Source organism: Pleurodeles waltl, chromosome 11 (assembly GCF_031143425.1).
Source record: "Pleurodeles waltl isolate 20211129_DDA chromosome 11, aPleWal1.hap1.20221129, whole genome shotgun sequence".
NCBI lineage: Eukaryota > Metazoa > Chordata > Amphibia > Caudata > Salamandridae > Pleurodeles > Pleurodeles waltl.
In genome coordinates, this window is record NC_090450.1 from 966,859,963 (window position 1) to 966,876,565 (window position 16,603).

The following is a 16,603-nucleotide window of genomic DNA, read 5'->3' on the forward strand; positions in this document are numbered from 1 at the left end:
CTATAACTCATGCCCTAAGGTAACTATAACACGTGCCCCCCAGCACATAGCAGGAGCTGGCCCTTGGGGGGTGGCGGTACCTAGGACAAATACTAGCTCCCCGAGGGGAGCTGCACAGCCCCCCTCCAACGAGCATTGCCCAGGGAGGTGGTGGTCCCCGGGCTGGGGGGGCACATGGCCCCCGCATCATATTAGTTTAAAGCCCCAGGGCTGCGGTGGGGCCGAGTAGCCCACAACTTATATTTGCTTAAAGCCCCAGGGAGGTGATGGTCCCCAGGGCTGCGGGGGTGGAGGCAGGCGCCCCCCATGCAAACTTTAATTGCCCCAGGACCTGACCCACCTGGGTGCTGTTTACAAAACAAGCGCTGGAGCCTGTGCCTTTTTATTTTTATTTTAGGCAGATCTGCCCTTAATTGTTTTTTAAAAATTACTTTATAAGCCCTAGGGGGTCCCTCTGGGACTCCAGTAGGAACCCGTTTTTTTTTTTTTTTTTTGGCAGATCTGCACTGAAAATGTTTTAACAAATGCTTTATAAGCCCTAGGGGATCCCTCTGGGACTCAAGCACCTGAGCTGTGGGGTCAGGGTGTCTTTACCCTGGTCCCTTTTCTTATTTTTTTACTTTTTTTCTGGGACTTGGCTGAAGTCGAGTCCAAATATGGCTGCCCACACTTCCTTGTACAAGTGTTGTCAGCCAATCAGATCTCAGCACAAGATTGGGAGGGTTTGCAGAGCCTTTGCATTCCTATATATACACATTTGGATTTTCTTTAATTTCTCAAAAACTACTGAAAATATTTACACCAAAATCCAGAAAGGCGCTTTCTGGACCAAAAGTTACCTTTCTGACAAATTTGGTGTAATTCGGTCCAGTGGTTCAGGTTGTAAACTGGTTCAAAATCCCTACGGGAATTAACATTGGAAACGCACCTTTTTTACCCCCCCACACTCACTTTTCCTTGGTCCCTGCTGGACGGATTACCCCCAAACTTTCCAGACAATAGCTGATGTGACTGTCAAATTATTTAGGAACATTTTGTGAAGATTCATCAAGCAGTGCTTTTTCTATAGAAACTTGGTCCTAACTATAACTACCTAGTGGCGACAACCACTAGGTAATACAGGTAGAGCTATAGATAGATATAAATAGATACATAAAAAAAATCAAAGTACCTCAGTGTAAACATGAACAGGAGCACTCAGGATGAGGAAGTGACCACCAAAAGTGTTTATTTCAGTAAACACTTTTGGTGGGCACTTCCTCATCCTGAGTTTCTGTTTACATGGAGGTACTTTGATATTTTGCTTGTTTTATATATATATATATATATATATATATATATATATATATATATATATATATATATATATATTTATACATATATTACCTAGTGGCGGTCATCACCAGGTAGTTATAGTTCGAACCTATTTTCTATAGAAAAAGTAGTTTTTTGCTTACCTATATCTTTGGCGCCGCTTGGCAAATCTTCACAAAATTTGCCCCAAAATTTGACAGTCATGTGAGCTGCTGTCTGGAAAGTTTTGGGGTGATCTGTGAAGCAGGGGCCGAGATAAAGGGGGGATGAAATTTGGATCATTTCAAATGTTAATTCCCATAAGAAAAATTGAACAGCGATAGCGCCAAAACCACTGGACGGAATGTGAGCCTCACTATAACGCCCCTGTAATCTTTGTTTTTTTGCGGAAATTTCTTAGTTTTTAAAAAAATTCTATTTCCTAACTTTAACGTCCCTGTAATCTTTGTTTTTTCAGTGAATACATATATAGATACATACATACACACTTACATGCATATATATATAAATTCACTTAAACAACCAAAGGGTTACAGGGATGTTGTAGTTAGGCACACATTTTAAACGTACAAAACCACAGAAAATCACCAATTGTAGTTAGAGTTATCTCAAGTAACTATGGGCCAGATGTATCAAACATTTTTTGCGATCGCAAAAATGCATTTTGGTATGTAACAAGTCCAATTTGCGGTTCGGTAACTTGTTATCTAATCACAAATTGGATTTGCGACTACATACTGATTCGGTATTAGGAAGGGGCGTGTCAAGGGTGCCCTTCCCAATACCGAAACGCAGAGGTATGTATGATTGTTTTGTGACCATGAATGTGGTTGCAAAACAATCACAGTTACTACCAGTTTCAAATTGGTGGTAAACCATTCGCAATGTGAATGCATGCGAAAACATTTTTTAGGAGCAGGCAGTGGCCCCACGGACCACTGCCTACTCTTAAAAAATGAAAAGAAAACTTTTAATTTTTCTTTTTTAAACGTATCCCGTTTTCCTTTAAGGAAAACAGGTGGCATTTTTAAAAAAATTGCTTTATTGAAAAGCAATCTCAGACATGGTGGTCTGCTGAGCTCAGCAGGCCACCATCCCTGTGATTGTAGCCATTCGCAGTGGGTTGCAGATGCGAACTACCTCATAAATATTAATGAGGTAGGTCAATTTGCAAGCCCTTGCAAATCACTCTATGAAACTCCTAGAGTTTCATACATTCAAATAGCGATTACTTAATTGTGATTTGCAAAAAAATCGCAATTTGGTAATCGTTATTGTAAAGAATGATACATCTGGCCCTATAACTTATGCCGTAAGATAACTATAACTCGCACCCCTGCCATGACATTTTTTTGTCAAAAATGTTACTGCAGATATTATATTGCTATCAACAGTGATATTATCAAAGATGTCATGAGTGCTGTAATTTGTGGGGTAATTAGCAGTGCATGGCTAGGGCACGAGTTATAGTTACTTAAGATAACTCTAAATAAAATAGGTGAATTTCTATGGTTTTGTGCATTTAAAATGTGAGCCTAACTATAATGTGTCTATAACCTTTGTTTTTTAAGGTGAATTTCTATGTTTTTTTTAAATTCTATTTTCTAACTATAACATCCCTGTAACCTTTGGCTTTTGCAGTGAATTTCTAAGTTTTTTTAATGTAATGTAATTTTCATTACTATACGTTAATACAACCAAAGCCATGTGCAGCCTTTGGTCATGCATGGTGGTGGTTGGCCACAGGGCCCGGCCTGTGGGCCAGTCCCTGTGGCCAACCCCCTGGCCACCCAACCCCATGCTCTACCCAGACTTTGACTACAATTCCATGGGGAAGGCATACATCCCCCCTTCCTAGGCCCACCTCTGCCCTAGGACTCCATTCTCCGGGGCCTAGCCTTCAATAAATGAAAGAGGACCCCCGCATTCATACTTTGATTAGCCCCAAGGAGATGATGGTGGTCCCCGGGTTTTCCGGGGGGCTGCATGCCCCCCACCTCCCCAAGTCATAGTGAATTAAGCCTTCAGGATGTGCCAGTCCACGGGGCATGGATTCACCCAATCCCAAGCTGCACATGGTCTTCGGCTGCATGCAGCATTAGGTTGGATGCAGTGGGTGGTTTGTTTTTTTCAATTTTCTTCTGGATCCGTGGATCCACTGTGTGGATCCGTAGATCGGACAAAAAAAAGATAATTTTTTGCCCATGAGGGGTCCGACCCCTCTTTGTGTCCCTAGGGGTCAGGATACCTGTATCCTGACCATTTCTGTGTTTTTGCACTCTTATTTTTCCCACACCCCAGCTGACGTGATGAACAAAATGGCAGGCACAACTTTCCTATCAAGTTGCAGCCAGACAATCAGGGTCTTGCTTTACCCCACAGATCTGGGGAGCTGACAACAGATCCACAGATCCAGATCCGCGGGTCCTCTGAGTCCCTATATATCCATATGATTTAACCTTAAATAACTCCAAATCTACTGAATGGATTTACACCAATTCACAAAACAGCACAATCTGCATAGCAAGCAAGATCTAACTTTCTGCCCAATTTGGTGACACAATGAATTAATGTACATCTAGGTTAATTGTAATTGCTGGATAGGTATCTTTGTTAGTTTTATTTTAATGTATTTTAATTGCAATGAGTGGGTTTTATGGTACACTTTTTGATAGAGGTGACACGGGTGCACATATCCGTACACACATATACACAATTTTTGAATATCAATTTTAGGGCTGTCTAGGTACATATGTTGGTTGCTGTCACAATAAAATAGAGTTTCAGAAAACCTCTTGGAGTGCGATGAATATTTAGTCAAAATTGATTTTAACCAAGGTTGGTCTCCTCCGTCATTAGCACCATCAGTGGATTGCGCGCAACCTATAATTATTTTCAGACCATTCGATATATATATATATATGTATATTCATTAGTGTATAGATATTCATTGATATATATATATATATATATATATATATATATATATATATATATATATTTTTTTTTTTTCATTAGTACTACATTTCAAAACAACAAAAATGATCAAATATCGAAGTCTACCACATAGGTTTGCTAGTTCCCTCTACGTTACAAGAGCGCATGCCAAACTCTGTTTAATGTCATTTAAACGACAATGAGCCTGATTTAGGTCTCGCGGGAGGGGAATACTCCATCACAAACGTGACAGATATCCCATCCACCTTATTACAATCCCATTATATCCTATGGAGATCGTAATAAGGTGGACTGGATATCTGCCACGTTTGTGACGGTGAATTCCCTCGGCCAAGGCCTAAATCAGGCCCTAGGTAATTAAAACCCAAATTCAGCTATCTCATTTCTTCTCTCTGAAAAGGAAGGTTCTGTTTAGGAATTTATCAAAGCACATAATTCTAACCATATAAAGTAATTACATAGGCCACCACACTTCTTTTACGAGTCCCCTACTTAAGCTTTTTATTTCATTCATTTTGTGGCAACCTAGAACCTTATTTGTCCCACATAAAGCAGTAGTGTACGGTGACAAGTTTCATAGAGATAAGTTTTAGAAATATTAATCGAACTACATACCTATTAACCGATTTTTCGATGAAATGTATCCAATCGGGGGAACAGTATTTTTTCTAGTTGTAGTTCTCACTAAAGGCCACTGGAGGCAGAGTGAGCTAACTTCTGTTGAAAAGAATGGAAGAAAGACGATATCCAATACAATAGGTAAAAACACTAAAGATTTAATTGATTTTCGCAAAGTATTTTTTAAATATTATATTTGTGTGCGTATATACAGAGAGAAAAAATTTTCGACAAGGAAAAAGTGTTACATGTGAATCATCAAATATTTTCATTAGCATCATCACTTGCATAACAAGAATTTTTAATTTATAAAAGCTATCCCCTGATTCCTGAAAATCGTTCCCCTCCCCCGTTGACAAACTAAACTTCTTTGTCAGTGTTAATCGATAATATTACGCACATCATTTACATTCAATCATTTCCAGTGCGTTACAGGCAGAATCACAGTGCGGAAGTGCAGGTACGATCACAGTAAGACACAGTTTATAATCAATAAAGCCATCCTGGAGGGTGGGCTTGGGAGAAGTCTTCAGGTATAGACCATGTGCTGGCCAATCAGGAGCAGGACAAGCAAGGCAAATACGCTGGTGTTTGACATGGCCCCCCGGTTTACTGTTGCGTCTCTGGAGGCGGAGACCTTCCTGCTTTTCAGGGGTTGTGGTGGTCGAAAGTTGTTGGTCATCTTCTGTCTTGCTTCCCCAGCGGCGGAGAAGTGGGCGGTGTCTACGAAGATGTCAAGCTGTATTGGCGGGAGAAGATAAATGGGTCATTTGTCATGCAACACAAAGGACAGACTTGTCCTTTGGAGCATTGGTTCCCAACCTTTTGACCTCTGTGGAGCCCCACTAAATCATTACTGGAATCCAGGGACCCCTCCAATGAGTCACTACAAAAAGCTGGGGACCTAATCTGTTAATATTATTTAATTTTCTAAGCAGTTGCGGCTCGCCTGAGGAGGCTTTTTGCGGAACCCCAGGGGTCTCCGGACCACAGGTTGGAACTACTGCTGTAGAGCAATACAGAGCCTATTTGCAATTCTTCTGCCTCCAAAATGGTCCTGCCTGGCAAAGTAGTTTCTTTGCTCTAGCCCTCCTACCCAGTCATGAATTGTGACTTTACCATCTTACATGCTATGGTCAGTGCTTAGTTTGTAAATAAAAAGGTGCCTGTGCCCAAAGCCCTCCTCTTAAACACATGGCTGCTGCAATTAAATGTGTGAACACGGAATACTGAGGCGGTGCAATCCTGAAGACATCTTGGGCCTCTTCAATCCATTTAAAGCCACTCCCTGCCCCTTCAGCTCACTCTAGCAGCTTTCTACTTTCTCCCTTTGTGACGCTTTTTAGTTTTTCCCTTCCTCCGTCTGTCCCATATGTGTCTTTTGCTCGCAGCAAATGCTTGAGGCTAAAGAATAAGCCCCGGCCCTCAAAAATAAGTGCCAGTGCTCAGCACCGGAAACAACAAGCACAAATTAAGCACTGGCTATGGTCGTTTACGTTATGCCTTGTAAGGGCAGCCATGATGGAGCAAGCCTGGTATTTAGAAATTAGAGAATACCTGCAGCCTTTGCACCATCACTCAGGCTTTGCCTCTGACACTGCACAGTAGAAGCACAATTGTACACACTTCCCCCGAGTCTCACAAATTCCATCACTGGCTCTTACGATCCAGATGGGCCAAACCCATTCACCTTCCCAAACTTTTTGGATCTCACTGGAGGCACACTCATTCCCTATTACTCGCTCATCCTCTTCACAAGAACTTCACTAATTCTCGTTCTCTTCAAGAGAACATTATTCGGTCCTCAAAACCTGGCTTCATTCACAGGAGTGTGCCCCATCAGTGCCCACGTCCCTGGTCTTAAGATTGCTCGATCCTGGGTCCGCCCTCCACCTCGTTCACAATGTGGTTGGTTGCAATGGGGGTGATATCGGGCTCATACCTGTGCACGACTGATGTTAACTGGTTCTTCCAGTACTGTCCAAGTCACGGCCTCCGAGCAGTCAGGTGTGGTTAGAGAGCCCTGGTAGCGGTAATACCTCGAAAGCTTGTCTGCCCTGGGGAGTAGGCTATCCAGGCGAAAGGTGGAGGCCAGTTCTACAAACTCTCCTGCACGAGGGAAGAACAAACAGGATAAGGCAATGGGCAAAAGGAGAGTGAGAGAGTGGAGGGCTGAATAGGTGGCATAAAAAGGCCAGGTAGAAATATATTGGCAAATCAAGAAAGTAAAGAAACTTTTACAGGCTAAACAAGCAAAAGGAGACCTCTCTATATCCCCATTTGTTTTTTTTCTGTGCCTTTGTATTTGTCTCAAGTCTTGAGCATGACAAATATAGATACATAAAGAGAGGGAAGCTCAAGGTTAGTAATAAAGACATAAACAAGTCAGTAAAACGTCCTAACAATCATGTTCTGTGTGTCATGTATCCAGGGCATCACATACCAGATTCGTTTGGGGGGTAAAGAAGGTGAAAGCGAGAGATGTTGAAAAAACTTCGTTCAAAGAATTGCTAAAACATCTTTTTATGGTAGCACGTATGTGCAGGTGCCCCTGGACGCCAATGACGTCACTAATCCACCCTCTGACTATCCATCCATCGCCAAAGGCAACAGTCCATCTCCTGGGTACCATGGTAGTCCCAGCGCAAAGAAAGCTGGTCATACAGCCTCTTCTGGGACCTTTGTTGATGTCCTGGGGATACAGTCTAGGCTTCCACCCATGACATCTCTCCCTGTGGTGGACTTCTACATCACTTCCTGTTGCTCTTTCCTACATCACTTCCTGCGGCTACCTCTTGCCACCTGCTTCTCCTCCCCTTGTTCTAACTTTACCTACCGTCTCTGGCTATATAACCACATCATATCCATATCTAATCCATTATTTCACATTCCCAATTGGATCATTACTTCCTGTACCTGGCCCAGGATTCTCTGTTGCTTTACGTTTTATGCTCCTCCATTATTTCGTGACCTTGGGTCATCCATCAATTCCTGTCCATTTTTATGTATCTTTTATTATGTCTTGAATTTCCAGCACTTTACAGCTCTTTGCTTCCACTAGGCCCTGCCGCTGGCTTATACATAACTTCCTCTTCTTGACACGTCGTTACTTCCGGTACCTTGCTCCTCGTCATTTCCTGTCATGAGAAAGTGTTGTGGCATCTGTTTGTCTTCATCACTGCTTTCAGTGCATATCTATTTTATCACTGTCTGTCTCTGGCTCTCCCATTATTTGCTATGCCTGGTTCCACCTTACCTCCTTCATCTTTTCTTCTCCTTCTTGCGCAATCATTTCATTTCTTCTCGCCATGAATATAATTCACATCATTACTTATTCCTCAGGCCTCCAACATTCCCTGTTCCTGTCGCTCCCTCCGGTTGATGCTCTCGGTCTCCCCACTGGGATCCTGTTACTCTGACTAGCCCACGCCTCATTTCCTCTTTTACTTTTTCCAACTCAAGCATTTAGACCCTAGAATGCATTGCTTATTAAGCACTCTTTGCTCCTTGGTAAATCCCTATTCCTAGTGTTTCATTTAAAAAAAAAAAAAAAAAGTGCTAAGGCCCTCGTCAGGAGGCTACTGCAGCCTGAACCCCCTGTTCTCCCTGCCAGCTCTTGTAAGTGTCAAAATTCTAGGTTCCTAAAGCTATTTAAAAAATTTAAAAAAAGGCCTGCGCTGTAGGTATTGGTCAGTTTTATTGCTTATTAAATTAACAAAACAGCTGTTTTGCTCATCTCTAAATTTGACTGACAGTGCCACCATGTGGGAGAATGTCATAAGTGCCAGTGTTGACCGTTAAGTGCCTATGCCAAGCACCGGAAACCACCAGCACAAATTAAGCACTGTCAATTCCTTTCCAATGATTCAAGATCTTATCTCCGGTTCCATTATATCATCTAACATTTTCTACTCTGCTTTCTGCCACTCTCCTCTTCATCTGAACTGAAATGCCAATGTCACATTACATTATGTTATGTTCTGTTATCCTTAGGTTGGAAAGCAAACAGTCATCATTGGTATGGTCTCTTGGGCTCGGCATGTACCGGTATGTAACAATGGAACTAGGGGCCAGATATAGCAAAGGGTTTTTCCCATTCTGTGTCAATGGCCCTAGGTTACCAAACTCTTACCTTCAAGGGACACGTTCTTCATGGCAGCTACTAGGGTGTTATAATTTGTGTTATCAGTCTCCACCACCTGCACAGAGGAAACAGCAATGATAAGACTTAGAGCTCAGAAGAGAAAAGTAGAGCATGGCCTAGTGTCAACGAGGCCACCTAGGTGTCTCTGATATCGCTCAGGCGTCTTTAAGGTCATCCTGGAGTCATAAGACATTCATGATCAGAAGGAGCAGGGAGGCCAGGACCAGGAGGACCAGCTAAGGCCAGCATAAAGAACATGAGGATGAGAAATAGGACCAGGAATAGAAGGATGAGGACCAGAAGGAGAACCAGAAGAAGAATATCAGGCAGAAGACCCTGAGGATCAGAAAGAGGACATGGACCAGGAGTCAGAGGAGGACCAAAGCAACGGTACCAGGATGCAGGGGAGAACTAGGATTATGGGGAGGACCAGGACCCAGAACAGTAACTAACTAGGAAGATTACCAAAAAGGAAAATCAAGTGGAAGAAGCGTGGATTGGGAGTAGGAGAAAGAGGAAGAGAATAGGGCCAAAAGCGATCAAGAAGAATCAAGGTGAGGAGGACCAGGTAAGTGGTGAGGAGGAGAAGATTGGAAGGAAGGCCTGGAGGAGGATGTTGAGAAAGAACAGATGATCCATGGGGAGAAGCCAGATCAGAATGAAGAAAAGGGCCATGCAGAATGAGGCCAGTGTGACTATACGCCACCTCAATAAGGACACACCCTTGATTACAGAGGCCACAACTCATATATATGGCTCTTAATTACTGTTCAATAGTTGCCACATTTACCAGGTCCAGGGGTGGTGCGCTGCTCCAGTCTAGATTTTTTCCTTTGAATTCTGGGACTTGTAGTTCTGTTTTATAATGGAATAAACAAGACTACAAGTCCCAGAAGTCAAAGGAAAAACCTGGACTGGGGCAACACATCACCCATGGACCTGGGAAACTTGGTAGGGTTATTTTTAGGACACCACCCCATCAGAGGCCCTATCTTTCTCACACCACTGAAACCAGCACGTATTCCACTCCTTTATCTTTGAATACAGTCGGCAACCAATTAAGTAAGCCAGAGCATCTCTACTGTCACATTTGTCCCTGTTTCTTTGGAAGCATAGTTTTTTTGGTACTATTGTATAGGCTGCCATTGGCTCCGCCCCTCACGACAGTGTCCTTTCTGACTCTGTCCATGTAGATGCAGGGAAACTAAAGAAAACACCAAACAAACACTCCCTGTCCCCACAGATTCGGCCAAACCGAGACTGTCCAGTGCCCAAGATACACAGACATAAAGTACTGAAAACTTTGCAGTTTATACAATACATTAAGAACAGCCCAGGGCAAGAAGACAAAGAAAGGCCGACAGAGATAGGAAGAGAGAAACGACAATAGAAAGATAGGGAGAAACAAACAAAGTAACAGAAAGACAGGGAGAGTTGAGGCGAGAGGGTCAAAGATAGACAGTTCGGGACAAGAAAGATAAGAATAGACAGGGTGAGAAAGAAACATAGAAGGGTGGGAGGAGTCAAGGAAGAGAATAACAGGGAAAAACAAAAAGACAGAGAGATAGGGAGAAAAAGTGGGAAGAAAATATGGGAAGGAAGTGAGACAGAAGGGAACAGAAATAGAGAGATACACATACAGAGAAATACAGAGAGAGAGAGAGAGAGAGAGGTAGAGGCAGAGATGGGCAAGTAGAGAGAGATAAAACTGTCTGAGACAGGGAAAGAGAGATTCTCTTTGTCGCTCTCAGTCTGTGACTCTTTACCTATCATTGGTCATCTATGTCCTTTTGTGTCACATTTCTCTTTACTCCATCAAAACATGGCCTGTGCCCTCTGCACCACACTTAAAGTGCCATTGACTCTAATGAACTCATAATACAGCAGAGAGGGCATCACCACATTTTTGACAGAGTACCTGTACACCAAACACTAACTAAGGACCTAAGTCTGTTTAAATCGCAATCTGCCCATTATTATTGGGCAGACATTAGTGTGTGTGCAGCACAGGTGATTGCAGCTGTTGCCACTCCCTTGGGCCTTTGACATGGGCGGCTCTAACCATGGCAGTGCACTGCATGGAGGCTGGTAGCAGCATGTGATGTACATGTGAACTTGGCACAGCCAGCGCCACCATGACTTCCTGTGCTCCCTGTGACACTGCAGAGCCACAAACGGAAGCTGTCACTTGAGCTGTGCATTGCATGCACAGCTGCAACAACAAAGGTCCTGCTTACAAAGGCATTTTGGTTTACATAAAACATAGCGCCTGAGTCACAAAAGTAAACTTTAACTTTTGTGGAACTTTACTACTTTTTACAATTCACAAAATAATTTTAAGAGTAGTATCTTTTTTGAATGCATATCTTTTTTTTTTTTTTTAAGTAAGCGCGCAGACTGCACAGTCATATAGGTACTACTTATAAATTCCTTTGTGAATTGCAAAAAATGGTAAACGTACACAAAAGTGAAAGTTTACCCTTGCGACTCAGGCCCATAGTTCCGCAGTATTCTTTTACATACTCTTACATGCATATGTGTATCAGCCCTGAAACATTCAACTCCCTGTTAGCAAAAGAGCCACTTGATTCAAACAAACCTGGCTGATGAGGGGTGATACCCCGAAACCAGTCCCAGGATGCTTGTTTCCGGTCCAGGGAGGACCTGGTCTGGCAGTTCGGGTTGGACTGTTCCGATGGGGAGCAGGGTCAAGACTGATTTGCATATGGCTGGGTCCAGTGCTTAATTTGTAAATTAAGAGGTGCCGGTGCTCACAGCCCTTCTTTTAAAAACGAGGGTGCTGTAATTAAATCTGCCAGCACTGAATACTGAAGCAGAGTAATCCTGAAGCCGTCTCGGGCCTCTTCAATCCCTTTACGGCCACCCCTGCCCCTTCAGCTCATCCTGCAACTTTCTAATTTCTCCCTTTATGACGCTTTTTAGTTTTTCCTTCTTCCGTCTTTCACATACGTGCCTTTTGCTCGCAGCAAATGCTTGAGGCGTAAGAATAAGCCCTGGCCCTCACAAATAAGTGCCGGTGCTCAGTACCGGAAAAAACAAGCACAAATTAAGCACTGGTTGGGTCCAAACTACGGTGAGGTGGTGAGCAACAGAACCATTTATTAAACCCAGATCTGTGACTGGGGGTGAGTTGTCTCAAAAGTTTCTGCCCATCGTCTAGTTGTGTAGCAAAAATGGGGACAGGGCACAGTCCTTTCTATTAGTACTAATTGCATATGAGTATTCCCCCAATTTTCCCATCTCATTCTGATGTTAGATGTTTTGGGGCTAATTCAAAAATGCATGGAAGAGTATAGAAAAGAGTATTACAGGGTACATTTTTGCATACTCCTAAGGACCGCCCAACAAGTGAGAGATATCTTTTATAAGGACATTTTATCTAAAGAGTTAACAAAATGCGTTATTATGGTCCAACTTCAGTACGGATTACACTATCTGACTTCACACTCGTGCAGGTGTCATTAATAACCGAAATATTGGTACTTTTTTAACTCAGCCTCTGAAAGGGTAACTTCTAAGTCTATCTCACTGATGTTCAAACCTGTGACACACTGATCCCTGCCACAGACTCTCAACCCACTAAGCTTTCACATGAGATTTAAGTTACATCGAAGTTCTAGGGCATTTTTCCTATTATTCAGTTAACAAATGGGACATTTATCTAAGCAATGAACCAAGGCTGGAGGCTTTTCAGTGGTCTGTTCATCACCTTCTCCTTTACATTATTGCAAGTAACTGAAAAAGTAAGTATACAAAATAATTGAATGGAAAGCCCCAGAGCTTGAAATGCACCAAGATTCGAGTCTTTCTTCTGTTTTAAGAACTAAGGGGTGTTGTCAGTGTGTGATGGGCACACCAATACTTAGGAGGGAACCTGGGTGTCCAGAACAATGGTGTCGTAGATTTACTAATCAGCAAATGCGTAGGTGGTGTGCTGAAAAGACCGGAGGCTACCATTATGCATACATCCCTTCAACGCTACTCCACACAGCACTTAAATTGAATTAACATCATAAAGGACAAAATACATTCTAGAATAGAACCATCAAACACATAAATAGAGTTTCCCGTGCAGAAAGGTGTTAGACAGGGATGTATGTTAGCTCCAACCCTTTTCTTGCTTTTTATAAATGCATGTATCCCATATTTGCTTGATACCCAAAATGATGCACCGAAATTGGGTGGTATCAAGACACCATGCCTGCTGTTTGCTGATGACACCCTGCTCTTATCCCAAACTGCCTCTGGATTATCTAGGCTTTTGGAAAAATTCTCGGATTTTTGCAAGGACTACGGCCTTCAAATAAACTGCACCAAAACTAAATGTATGATATTTGGTGACCCAAAATTTAGGCAAAAAAAAAAATGGTCCTAGATGGTGAGGTCCTTGAATGTGTCAGTGATTTTGATTATTTGGAAATCAGGTTAGACAACTCCCATAACTGGACATCACACCTGTCAAGGTCCGTTATGTCCCTGAAACAAAAGGCATTTTGAGATTTGCAGCTAAAACGCCCGCCTTTTCCATCACACCCGCAATGGATATTTATAAAGTGCAAGCTAGAGCAGGTATTTTATATGGCACTGAGCTCTGGGGGAATGTCAAGCTCCAAGATATAGGAAGAGCAGAAAATCTCTTTATTAAAGCCCTGTTAAAAGTTCCATCTAGTTCTCCAACCTTGCCCATCCGAATGGACCTAAACCTGCACTCAATTATGGATCTTGCAGCTTTGCAACTGCTCCAATATTGGATTTGGATTTGGTCCTCAGTAGCGTATAAATAGTCCAGCTAGACAACATTCTGCCTCTTTTAAATGCTGTCCCTGGCAGAGAAGTATCTCCTTTATTACGATGGCGCTTAGCGTATTGTATGTAAAGTATATCCTTGACATTTTAATTTGTGTCCTTAAAGGACATGGCTATCAGCGCTTTTACAAGATCCTCAGGTTGATATAATCCCATGGTGCAAGTATGTAAAAAGGGGCTTTTTAAAACTCGGGCTGGGGTCCTACTGGGCGGAACCCTTGCACCTTTCAAAAAATGCTCCCCAGATGTTGAAGGACGCATACTGGGAAAATGTACATACGTTTTCTCTAGCAGCTGTCCCGTTGGGTAGTATGGCAGACAGTTTCTTATCTTTCAAGTGTCACTATGAGTTTGAGCATTTTTTAGACACTATTACACACCCAGTGGCACGTGCACTTTATCTAAGACTTAGACTGGGATCCTTACCAGTGCGCAATCTTATCGCTAGATGGAAGCAATCTAGTAGCTCGTCAAATTCTTGCCCGATAGGATGTAACACTAGAGAAACTATTAGACATCTTCTATTCTACTGTCCAGCATTTGAAACGCAAAGAGCCCATTGGATAAGACCTCTTTGTAAGACATTGGGCATCAGAGACCGTCGTTCGGCCCTTAGGATTTGTAGTACAAACACCCATGGGCTGGTGGCGTGTGCTGAGGCAAAGTTTTTAGCAGCTATCTGGCGGCACAGAGCAGGTTTCATAAATTGATAGAAAATGTACTTAAGGGTAGCGAATGTGTTTTCGATTGCTATTATTTCAATTTCTAGATCTCAATACATGTTTTTATTATATTAAACTTTTTAATATTGGGAGGAGATTCATAGGTTCTGTGAACTTTCTTAGTATATGGTTTGTGTTCCCCTAGGCCCATTTCTAACTATTGTGATTTTCACTATTTGCACTCTTTTCTAACTGTTTTTACACCTGTTTCGGCATACTACTGTATATAATATGTGTATTAATTATCTCCTAAGGGAGTATAGTCTCCATGGTATTTTTGGCATTTGTGTCACCAAAATAAAGTATCTTTATTTTTGTATTTTCTTTCATGCATGTGAGTATTGTGTGACTACAGTGGTATTGCATGAGCTTTGCATGTCTCCTAGATAAGCCTTGGCTGCTCAGCTACAGCTACTTTTGAGAGCCTGGCTTCTAAATACTGCCTACATTTCACAAATAAGGGATAACTGGACCTGGTGTAAGGTGTAAGTACCATAGGTACCCAGGCCAGCCTCCTACAGTTGAGGAGTGTGAAGACTGCCTTCATGCGCATCCGGATTCAAAGCAGAGGATGGGATTTGCCTGCGGGCGCTTCAACCTCCGCTAAGGTCTTTTCTCTGGGGTCTGCCTCAACGCATAGATGGGCTGTGGCAGACCCCAGGCCCTTGCACTCTGTCGGAGAATCTGTTTTCGGCCCAGAGATTTCCGAGCATAGGTCCCGATTGAGAGGTGGTGCCTTGTCCTCCCGTTCCCACATCGGTGCAGCGGGTGAGGCTTCAGGCCAGAACCTTCCATTCACGAACACCGAATCAGATGCACTCCTCTTCGAGGAGTCAGGCGATCTTTGACTCGCAATCGGACCAATGCGTCCATTTTGGGAAGTGATGCGTTTGGCCGAAATTAGAGGAGAACAGTCCGCAAACAGCTTAGCCCTTGTTTGACTGATATTGACTGCTACACGGAGACTGCAAGTGTCTCTTTGGTAACGGTGGCAGTTAGCTTAGCCTCGATTAGCTGTTTCTCTCTCCATCGCAACAGCTATTATTTCAAGAATAATTATATATATATTTACTGCAGTATAATTATTGGGATTATTTTAACCCCTTATTGTTTTACCTAGCACTGCTAAAATTTTGGCAGAAGAGCTTTAATTCATATTTCATCAATTATTTATAAGTTTTCTCTAGCCAAGAAAGTGATCTGCCTGAATTGTCTCAAATAAGAATGGATGAGGAGATGATTAAAAAAGTATTCAGCAAGAAATGCGGGAGACCCTTAACCAGGTTATGTCCATGAGAGATTCAAATAAGGATGAAGGTCTAGGATCCCTTATGAGGGTAGTGTCAACAAGAGAAAATTTTGAACGAAAAAGAAATCGAAAATCCAAACCTTTTGAGAAAGGGGTTATACCGGTTAAAAAAAGAGGAGGTCTAAGCACTTCAATGTTAACTGGAGGTCTAAGCACCTCAAAGAGACAAGAAGGTCCAAGCACTTTGACGCAGAAAGGAGGTCTAAGCATCTCAAAAAGTATTTACCTGGGAAAGCAAACATTTCTGCAGATTGGAATTTAAAGTTTTTGTGACACTTCACTGACTGGAAACTGAACAGTCTTTACTTCAGACAGTTAGCTCACATATGGGGTAGCCTGAAGATAGATCTCTTTGCGAGCAGGTTGACTGAAGACATGCTACAGTTGGATGCCAAACCCAGGTGCTCTAGCAGTGAATGTGTTTCTTCAATCATGGAAAGGAGCAAGGGCTTATGCCTTTCCCCCTTTTGCCATGATTCCGAGAGTTCTTCAGAAGATCAGACAGGAGAAATGTTCTCATGTTCTGGTAACCCAGTTTTGGAGTTAACAGGTATGGTTCACAATGACCTTGGAACCAGCATACCACACCCCTTACTTTTTTCTGGCAGAGGAAGGTCTACTGCAAAATGTAGATGGGGAGGGACATCCTCTGGTTCTGAGTGTAACTTTGATCCTTCTTGCCTGGAGAGTGTCCGGAGATCTGCAGAAGGA

At 42.6% G+C, this 16,603-nt stretch overlaps 1 protein-coding gene across 1 annotated transcript in view; it reads right to left on the reverse strand.

The window, feature by feature from the left end:
* Nucleotides 1–5,027: 5,027 nt before the first annotated feature.
* The window catches only part of LOC138266432 (carbonic anhydrase 15-like), a 136,990-nt gene continuing 125,414 nt past the window's right edge, over nucleotides 5,028–16,603 (reverse strand). The window contains exons 6-8 of the mRNA XM_069215192.1: nucleotides 9,023–9,089; nucleotides 6,833–6,999; nucleotides 5,028–5,629 (exon numbers count right to left, since the gene is read on the reverse strand). Of these exons, the coding sequence (XP_069071293.1) occupies nucleotides 5,420–5,629; nucleotides 6,833–6,999; nucleotides 9,023–9,089 (444 nt within the window). The 3' untranslated portion in view covers nucleotides 5,028–5,419. The remainder of the gene's footprint in view (nucleotides 5,630–6,832; nucleotides 7,000–9,022; nucleotides 9,090–16,603) is intronic.